The 10,610-nt window shown below is 39.5% G+C and overlaps 1 protein-coding gene across 1 annotated transcript; it reads left to right on the top strand.

The window, feature by feature from the left end:
- Positions 1-2,392: 2,392 nt before the first annotated feature.
- LOC139952808 (visual pigment-like receptor peropsin) lies at positions 2,393-10,382 on the top strand. The gene is made up of 6 exons (XM_071952040.1): positions 2,393-2,645; positions 5,190-5,300; positions 6,765-6,941; positions 8,444-8,628; positions 9,440-9,592; positions 10,084-10,382. The coding sequence occupies exons 1-6, from the start codon at positions 2,582-2,584 to the stop codon at positions 10,369-10,371; spliced, it is 978 nt and encodes a 325-aa protein (XP_071808141.1). The 5' UTR covers positions 2,393-2,581; the 3' UTR covers positions 10,372-10,382.
- The last annotated feature ends 228 nt before the right edge of the window (positions 10,383-10,610 follow it).

The raw sequence follows: 10,610 nt of genomic DNA, 5'->3' as shown, positions 1-10,610 counted from the left end.
TCGAAGTTGCGAGGTAATAATGAAAGAAAAAACAACCTTGTCACACAAAGTTGTGTGATTTCAGATGCTTGATTAAATCAAATTTAATGTCATGCATACGGGCCGTGGAGACGCAGGTGTTCAGGCACAAATGTAATTCTACGATACAAAAGAAATGAAATATCTAGTTTTTAAATCGTTAATAAAGGAGATTCCCATAGGATATGATTCGATTTCCATGAATACAACCAATGTTAACTTTAACATAGTCAGTGTGTTTGGTTCACTTTCACACAGAAAAATAGCAAACGTTTTAAGCATGTAAAATGGCCCAGCGCTCTGGGTCTCAACTAGCCAAACAGAACATCTTTTGTTGAATGTGCAAGTATGATTTTATCCGATCCTACACATCCCCGGCACTGGACGCGGTTGGCAATCACACAAAAATAATTGTAAGCATTACAGATAATACTCGGTAATGAGCAAATGAGAGCTGTTGATAGTTTTACTAAAAAACACAACGTTTTTATAAAATCGGCTAAGGATATTTTCGGCACATGCAATACAAATTTTAATTCTCTTGAACCATAATCACAACAAAAATCACTCATTTTATCATTTTCTATTATTATATGTTTTGTTAAAGACACTGGACTGGTAATTTTCAAAGACCAGTTTTCTCACTTGGTGTATCTCAACATATACATATAAGAACCCGGTGACAATTTGAGCTCAATCGGTTGTCAAAGTTGCGAGCTGATAATGAGAGAATAAACACCCTTGTCACATGAAGTTGTGTGCTTTCAGATGCTTGATTTCGAGACCTCAAAATCTAATTCTGAGGTCTCGAAATCAAATTCAAATATTTTAGTGGAAAATCACTTCTCTCTCTCGAAAACTACGTTACTTCAGAGGGAGCCATTTCTCACAATGTTTTATACTATCAACATCTATCCATTGCTCGTTACCAAGTAAGGTTTAATGCTAACAACTATTTTGAGTAATTACCAATAGTGTCCACTGCCTTTAAGGTCATAAAAACTAATTAGAGCATTCTCTTCCAAAACACCTCTCGAATCCCATCAATCCCCGAACACTTACGACAAGATAATGAGCTCTTGCTGTGTATAATGACTTGCTGGTTTCCCCCGCGGAGACTGTCACTAAAAATAAGCATTATTATAATGAACCTTTTCGAGCACACCATCTTTTCTCATTAACGTGGCATTAACAATGAGGCCATTTTGTATGATCACAATGATCACAAAAACAGAGAAAAACAATACTGTGCACTCAACATGGAAAGTTACCTGGTCTGGCTGTAATTCTACCGTGCGTTCCCAAGTTTGCATATCGTTTTAAAGCTTGGTTGCGGCTAGGTTCACACGTGCGAGGAGATAAAACTTGTTTAGCGGCCCAGCCGTCGATTTCATCAAACATTAGTCTTCCGCAACCGCTTTCGACTTTTTATTACGGTCTCGGTAAGTTGAATGGGAAGTCGACAGTATAACATGCCTCCCCATTTATTTTGTCATTTCTACAAACAAGTTGCGGTACTCTAAAGCCCGTTTCACATGAGAGCAATTTAGCAAGGGTCCCTTGCTAAATTGTAGCATGACTTTAAACATTTTACAAAATGCACCTCGTGTGAAGAAAAAAAAATGTGTGTCTTCTGTCCAAGTTCTCTTGTGAATCTATTCAAAATATTGAGTAACTAAACACAAAAAGTTTAATGGGAGCAAGGCTGAACTGACTAGTGATTTTATCGACGCTTCGACTGGTCTTCAACGATCATAATCTGTGTTTGTGAGTGGCTTTGTGCTTCGGTAGCGCGCTCTAATCGGTCAAAACATCACCTTCTTGACTCTCTCGTATCAGATTCGATCCGTCTGAATTGCCACGGCAGGTGGAAGCTTTCTCCTTAAATAAGATATCCCCATCAGTCCATATTTTTTGTTACAGATTTAATCAGAGTACATTGGTCTATCCTCACCGGACAGCTGTGGGACGCGAGTCTTCTCGGGCAGCCAGATCAAATCTTCTCAAACCTCAAAGTTTGAATAATGTATTTATCATACTCGGGTGTTTTGGCACCTGAAAGATTTTCCTTGTGTCGCGGACTAGACATTGTGATCCGACTTTGATTAAAAAGCAACTCTTGTTCTTGGCAACATCTACACACGAAGTTGTCAGATTTGCTTTCGTGAAAGCGCAAGTCGTTTTTTTTTTCCACTCAGCGTATTATATTGAACACAGTACGAGACCACGAACTTTTAGCTATTACAAAACAAAAGCATCGTAGTTATTTTTTGTGAACTATAAGGTTGCAGTCTACAAATACACATATAGGCCTACACGCTATGAACTGATTACGAAATAAGCGCTATGAACTGATTACGAAATAAGCAGACAAACAATTATTGCTGGTGGTTTTCTTGATGAGAGTATTTTATTATCCAAACATTTCTTGGCATTCTTCGGCCGTGTGTAATCTGTGACAGAGAGGGGTGTCTTTTGAGGGAAAGATGATGTGCATTCCTTGGATGTAAGGGTGTATGAGATTTGGTACATCTTTATATCTGATTGAGAATTACCTACCAAGATGGCGGATGATGGCTCAACGGACACAGTGAAGATACTCGTCGGAGGGTTCATGATTTTTCAGAGTGAGTTATATAATATTAATTATGGTTTTAATCTTAAAGACAGTGGGCACTTTTGGTAATTGTCAAAGACCAGTCTTCCCGATCACTTGGTGTATATAAGCATATGCATAAAATAACAAACCTGTGAAAATTTGAGCTCGATTGGTCTCGGAGTTGCGAGATAACTATGAAAGAGAAAAACACCCCTGTCACACGGAGTTATGTGCTTTTAGATGCTTGATTTCGAGACCTCAAATTTTAAACTTGAGGTCTCGAAATCAAATTCGTTGAAAAGGCAGTGGACACTATTGGTAATTACTCAAAATTTAGCATAAAACCTTACTTGGTAACGAGTAATGGGGAGATAAAACATTGTGAGAAACGGCTCCCTCTGAAGTGACATGAATTTCGAGAAAGAAATAAGTATAATGTTAGGAGGCCTCGAAATCAAGCATCTAAAAGCACACAACCTCGTGTAACAATGGTGTTTATTCTTTCATTATTAATATTATCTCGCACATTAGACGACCAATTGGGGCTCAATTTCCACAGGTTTGTTATTTTATGCATACAGCAAGTGAGAAGACTGGTCTTTGACAATTACTAATAGTGTCCATCGTCTTTAAAAGAACACGTTGCCTTGGATCGGACGAGTTGGTCTATAAACAGCGTTTGCAACCGTTTGTTATGAAATGTATATGGTTGGAAACGTGTTTTAATAATAATAATAATAATAATAATAATAATAAAAAGTAGTGTTTTAAAAGTAGAATACAATGATCCACACAAGTATCACTCAAAAATGCACGGTTTTCATTTTACGTCGCGAATTAACACGGTCGGCCATTTATGGGAGTCAACCTTTTGACTCCCATAAATGGCCGACCGTGTTAGTCGACGAGGTAAAACGAAAACCACCTTTTACAACATCTTTCTATCCATATCAATTTTGTAACAAACGGTTACGAACGCTTTTCAAAGACCAACTCGACCGATCCAAGGCAACGTGTTCCTTTAAACACCAATGTGTATTATAGCACTGTTTACTCAGTAGGCCAGTCTGTGTTTGGTGCTGCACTTGGAGAGCTGAGGAAAGTACTGAGTACACACAGTGCTAAAACACATCTGTGTTGTAAAAGGTTAAACCAAAATTGTATTTTTTTATCCCTGATGCAGAAATAATATCGACTAAAGGCAGTGGACACTATTGGTAATTACTCATAATTAATATCAGCATAAAACTCAGTTGGTAACGGTAATAGGGAGAGGTTGATATAGTATAAAACATTGTGATAAACAGCTTACTCTGAAGCGACGTAGTTTTCGAGAAAGAGGTAATTTTTCACGAATTTGATTTCGAGACCTCAAGTTACAATTTGAGGTCTCGACAAGAGTGCTCTTTCATTCATAGTTATCTCGCAACTCCGACGACCAATCGAGCTCAAATTTTCACAGGTTTATTACTTTTTGCATATGTTGAGATACACCAAGTGAGAAGACTGGTCTTTGACAATTACCAATAGTGTCCATTGTCTTTAAGTTAAATGTATATCTTCAGTTGAAGGAGCATCTTTGTTTTTGTTTTGTTTTCCTCGGAACAGTTGCACAAATTACCAATCCTTGTTTTTTTTTTCAACCAGCTAAAAACGAACAATCAATGAAATATTATCCATGTCGGTGGTCACCTATAGTATATTCAAAGGAAAACAGCGATAAATGTGTTGTTATTGTTCAGAATAGTCCCAAAATGGGAGGTGGTAATTAGCTCCGTAAGGGGATATACCAAGCTGACAACAGCCCGTCTCTCTCATGGTGGCTCTGAAGGGACATCGCACATCGCAGATACCTATGCAAATAATTTGCGATATCAAAAATATCTTCACGTTCATGCCACCATACTCATCGTGGTACACCGGATTATGCAAACTATACACTGTGATTTAGTAACTAGACGGCAATACTTAAATTATAGTCATTGTGAAATGTTATTAGCGTGGCCAGTGACTTACAGTCATATAATTACAAATCCTGCAGTCCAACCAGTTAATTGTTTTTCTGGCGGATTGACGCTCTTTCTCTCTAAACACGGCGAGCTTTCAGCTTTGAAATCATTGTAAAATGAATTCAGTAATTACTGCTTGATTTTACAGAACATTTCAAATTCATCTTACAATGAGTTTTTAATTTCACCAGACTAATTAATTGCATTGTGACATCACAATTTGCTTCGAGAAGCGCGATTAACAGCTTAGAACAATCTTTAACTTTTCATAAATTGTGTATGTAAAGTTTTAGCCGTCTGTTTTCATCTATAGAGTGACGTCACAGTTATGGTTAAATTCGAGCTTATCGGCTTTATTTAATAAAATGAATATGAATCCAGTAGTGCTTGATCTCTCTAAGCAATATTGTTAGATTCATAATTTGTATTGTGGCCCCACAATTTGCTTTGAAATTAACAGTGATTGATATAGGCAGCTTATAGAACAATCTTAACTCTGAATTTCCAATTAGTAGAAACGCCTTTATTGTAATAATTTATCTTGCTACGGTATCCCCAATTAGCCATTGCTGGATTATTTGGTAACTCCGTCATCATCAGGATGTTCTGGAAATTCAAGCAGCTACGGACGCCTAGCAACAATCTGCTACTATTCCTTTCTGTTGCAAACTTAGGTGAGTCTGTGAACTTTATTTGACCCTTGACCTAGGACATATACAGTCCATTTGAATGAATAAGTTGACATGGTTATGTTTTGTAGAGGGCCGGTGTCGCAAGAGTCTGTCTCTGAGATTGTGCCGCCTTGTGGCGATTTGTGTGGATATTCCATCTGATTTCGCCCTCTTTTGAACCAAATTTCTTCAAAACGGCTCCCTCTGGAGAAAGAGATAATTTTCCAATACAATATTTTGATTGAATTCGAGACCTCAGCCGATGAGGTTCTCGAATTCAAGCATTGGAAGCACACAACATTTGTGCGACAAGGGTGTTTGTCCTTCCATTATTCTCTCGCAACTTCCACGACCAATAATTGAGTCAAAATTTTCACAGGTTTATTATTGTGTGTATACGTTGAGATACAGCAAGTGAGAAGACTGGTCTTTGACAATTACCGAAGGTGTCCAGTGTCTTTATAAGCAAGTCTAGAGTATAGTGTAATGTTGATGCAATACTGGAGTTACGGTGTACTGAGATAGATGAGGATGCCAGCTTGCTAATGGGGTGTGAGATGACGATAATGATTGTAGACGGCAGAAGGGACTGAGTGCGTCTTCAGGTTGAAGCTATTTTTTTTTTTTTTTTTTTTTTTTAATAATGACGAGATAAACAGGACGATAAATCGGAGAAATGTCTGGGAGCTTTTTAATAGAGGAAGTCATTAGATGGATTGGTGAAGCTTTGATGGCAGGTGGCCGTTTGGGACAATCTACATCCAGTATACTATAATCTATCGAAACAAATATTACCCCCTCAAGACAGTGTTGAAGAAGGAGAAGAAGAAAACTTGTTCTGGCTACAAGCTTTAAAGGCACTGTACACTATTGGTAGTTGTCAAAGACCAGTCTTCTCACTTGGTGTATCTCAACATTATGCATAACATAACAAACCTGTGAAAATTTGAACTCCATTGGTCATCGAAAGTGGCGAGATAACTATGAAAAAGTAAAAACACCCTTGTCACGCGAAGTTGTGTGCTTTCAGATGCTTTATTTCAAGACCTCAAGTTCTAAATCTGAGGTCTCGAAATTAAAGTCGTGGAAAATTACTTCTTTCTCGAAAACTACGTTACTTCAGAGGGAGCCGTTTCTCACAATGTTTCATACTATCCACCTCTCCCCTCTCTCGTTACCAAGTGAGGTTTTATGCTAATAATTATTATGAGTAATAACCAATAGTGTCCACTGCCTTTAAAGCATACAAACAAGCTAAGCAAAACCAAATTATGCTTACCAGAATAAGGTTACCGGCCACAATACCATGTCAAATATTAATGTACAATTTGTGCCTGGTATCCTGCTCATTCTTGCTAAGCAGGTAGGCCCATAGGCTCTTGCCAACATGTAACGTCATACCAGTGGCAACAATAAAAATGAAATTCAAACTGTGTTAATTCAATCTTTTTCCACGCTGCTGATAAGGAATGTGCTTGTGTATACCATTCTCCACTGCGTCGACATTCGCTGGCCATTGGGTTTTCGATACGTCTGGATGTAAATTCTACGGCTTTGCAAGCATGTTCTTCGGTCTGTCTGTTATCGGCATCCTGACTTGTCTCAGCATTGACCGATACATTGTCGTCTGCCGGAGGTCACTCGGTAAGTTTTCGCGCCTAAACAGAGAGTCTGTTCCAATATGATCGGTGCGCAGAGGATTTTGGGTTAAGTCCGAGTACAAAAATCAGCGCTAATTTTGAAGCAATGCGGTCAGAGAGTTAACAACTCTACGAATGCGGTACACAATACATTTTAGAAACTGGCATTGTTACACGCAAACTTAAGCATGACGTCTATTTTGACAGCGTATTCATGTAAACTGTATCTCGGAGTGTGTTTTGTCGACCCCAAACAATTCACCAATTCGGTTACCGGACTTCCAGTTGGTCTGAACAGCATCGTCACCGCCCAACCGATGACCAATGTTTCTGGTTAGGGTCGCCAAAACGCACTCCAGGTTCACTCAGTTTTCCCAAATGACGATGTGCATATGGGCTATAGACCTTTCTTTTGCAACGTCACAGCCCGAGTTTTTCCTAACCCAGATTGAAAAACTATGGAAAGCCATAAATGCAAATCAAGAAAAGATCGCTATTTTTGGTAACAATGTATAAAAAGAACTTGTTGATTTTGTTAAAAACAAAACAACTAATTATGAGAGGTATTATAATTAATTGAAAGTTTGCAGAAAATGTTGAATTTTGTTAAAATATTTGTTTTTTTTATGATTAAAGGAACACGTTGCCTTGGATCGGACGAGATGGTCTATAACAAGCGTCTGTAACCGTTTGTTATGAAATGCAAGAGCTAATCAAAATGATCACTCACACTCTCGTGGAGACGTCATGCACCTTGGGCCAGTCCAAAAATGACCCGTTCCACAAGCAGGGCACTTGGGGCCTACCCGGGTGAGCCCCTGGAACGACGTCAAAGCTATTCAAACGCCACCGGGGCAGATCGGGGTCGACCCGGGGAAGCTAATCGAACTCACCCTATAAAGACGTTGACTTTTGTCTTTTGATTATATATATATATAGCTATCAAATATCGTTTGTGCAAACGGTAGCTTAATTTTCGGTCTTTAAAGGAATACGTTGCCTTGGAGCGGTCGAGTTGGTCTTTGAAAAGCGTTTGTAACCGTTTGATAAAAATGCATAGTTAGAAAGATGTTGTAAAAGTAGAACACAATGATCCAAACACATTTGCCTCGAAATTGCGTGGTTTTCCTTTTACTTGGTGAACTAACACGGTCGGCCATTAATATGGGAGTCAAAGATTTGACTCCCATATAAATGGCCGACCGTGTTTGTCGACGAGATAATAGGAAAACCACGCAATTTCGAGTGATACTTGTGTGGATCATTGTATTCTACTTTTACAACATCTTCCTAATCATATGCACTCTACAAACGGTTACATACGCTTTTCAAAGACCAACTCGACCGATCCAAGGCAACGTGTTCCTTTAACTCCTGCAACAGGTCGTCCGCGGTGGCCGTTTATTTGAATACGAATAAATCATGCAGATAAACTCTGGTGTTTAGCGGATTTTGTAAACTTCAAAAGAGTTTTTACAAATAATGATAACCTTTGTCTCTCTTCAGCCTCTATGTTAACCCAAGTCCACTACAACTACATGTCTCTGACGGCCTACGTGAATGCCCTGTTCTGGGCCATCATGCCGGTGTTTGGCTGGGCACGTTACGAAGAGGATCCCGGAAGTGGATGCGCTCTAGATTGGAACAGAAGGGGCGCTTCTTACATCTCCTACCTCTTCACCCTCTTTGTGGTACGTCACCATGTCTGAAACCTTGTGTTGATCAGTAGCAATTCAAGTACTCTTTGAAACAGGTGTCAGACTGTTTTCGCTTACGGCCAGCAGGTCTGATTCCTTGTGTTGTTCAGTAGCAAGTAAAAGAATAAAATAAATAGGGGCCAGACTGTTTTCGCTTGTGGCCTCGGTTGGGAAGCGCAGATTTGTTTTGGCGGTAACAATGACGTAGGCTTATAATACTGTCGGTAATATTGACGTAGGCTTTTCACTACTGATTGGTAATACTGACGTAGGCTTGTTAGTGCATGTCGGTAATAATGACGTAGGCTTTTTACTACTGATTGGTTATAATGACGTAGGATGGTTAGTGCTGTCGGTAATAATGACGTAGGCTTGGGTTCTGATTGGTAATAATGACGTAGGCTTGTTTCAAATGCTGGTAATAATAATGTAGGCTTATTGCTACCAGTTCTGTCGGTTTTTATGAAGTTAGCATCCGACTTCTGGCGTAATAATGACGTACGTAGGCCAAGTACAGAGTCATGTGCTTTGCTGTCAAGACATCGTCCAAAGATACTAGATTTCAAACGTACACCCGTCATTTTGGTAGGTAGTTTACAAAAGGTTATTCGATTTTCTCAAAAGTGTCAAACAGAAAAATGCCGTATAAAATCCTTAAACTTACTCAGGAGTACCAAAAGTAGATCTTAATTAATTTAGTGTACACTAAGTTCTGTTTGTGTTTTATGTTTAAGACTTATTCACAGTTACTAATCGATCTCATGGAAAGACAAACATTTCTTTTGGTTGTCATTTCGTGCTGTAGATTAACTTCCTCGTACCGTTAGTAGTGATGGTCACTTGCTTCGGTCGAGCACACGCCGTCATGGTGAAGCGTGAGCAGGTACACGCTGCTTCCTCTGACAACGATCTTACTCCCATCAACTCCGACTGGGCTAACCAGAAACAAGTCACGATGGTACGTAAATTCATGTTGTATTTATTAAGACCTGGTTCCAAGTATGTGATCGTGGCTTTTAGTCCGCCCGATAGCCAACAAATTTTTGCTATTTAAAAAAAAGATGGTTCAAAACAGGGCGCTACGATTAGTGCTTTGTACACGGTTCGCCGTTCGCCGTATATATATGGGGGACAGAATCCTCGATTTGACCATGGAGGAAGAAAATAGTACACCGCTTCATCATTGTCATGCACTGTCGGTTTTGTACATTTTCTGCATTACTATAGGCAAAGATAACCATTTCTGATAAATGCTTTGTTTGGAAAACAGTTGTTCGTCTGGAATATCTCCCGCCCGCACAGCACTTGAGGGACATGCACATGGTGTTACCGCAAACCTCTCCTAGTTATACTTCCATCATGCAGATTTTCAAATCTTACTTGTTTAGAGTTCTTTCATTTCAATTCAGTGTTGATTAATTACCATCATGACCCATATTTACACTTCAGCTTGGCGTCGCCCTGATCGTCGTCTTCCTGTTTACATGGTCCCCCTTCGCCATCATCTGCATATGGGGTGCCATAGGAGACCCACACAACGTCCCCTACTGGTTTGCCGTCATAGCCCCCTTCGCAGCAAAATGGTCACAGGTTCTAAACCCCCTCATGTTCGTAATGTTCATCAAGAGGTTTCGCGATTACACCCTGGTGATTCTGTGCTGCAAGACGCACGTGGAGACCATCGAACTCACACAGCAGACTACCAGTGACCAACAAGCGGTCGAGCGTGCGCTGTGACGTCATTACTAAGCCGCCATTTTGAATTTGTTTCCATGTAGCAGTTCTCACTGCAACGTCACATCCCGAGTTTTTGCCAACTGAGGTTGGAAAACTACAGAAAAGCCATAAATGCAAATTAAAACAGACAGCTACTGTTTTTCACAATGTTTGACACACAATTTAAACATAGTGTTGAACTGGTTGGAAACAAAGTACACAGTAATGGGAGGTATTTTATTGAAAGTTTGCATAACATA

Source organism: Asterias amurensis, chromosome 21, assembly GCF_032118995.1.
Source record: "Asterias amurensis chromosome 21, ASM3211899v1".
NCBI lineage: Eukaryota > Metazoa > Echinodermata > Asteroidea > Forcipulatida > Asteriidae > Asterias > Asterias amurensis.
This window is presented reverse-complemented; position numbering and strand designations above follow the sequence as displayed.

Bases quoted from the DNA above. Each gene is read 5' to 3' on its own strand.
- LOC139952808 (XM_071952040.1), top strand. From the start codon at position 2,582: ATGGCGGATGATGGCTCAACGGACACAGTGAAGATACTCGTCGGAGGG. The intron at 5,301-6,764 runs GTGAGTCTGTGA...GCTGCTGATAAG, and splicing joins CCTTTCTGTTGCAAACTTAG to GAATGTGCTTGTGTATACCA. The intron at 6,942-8,443 runs GTAAGTTTTCGC...GTCTCTCTTCAG, and splicing joins CGTCTGCCGGAGGTCACTCG to CCTCTATGTTAACCCAAGTC.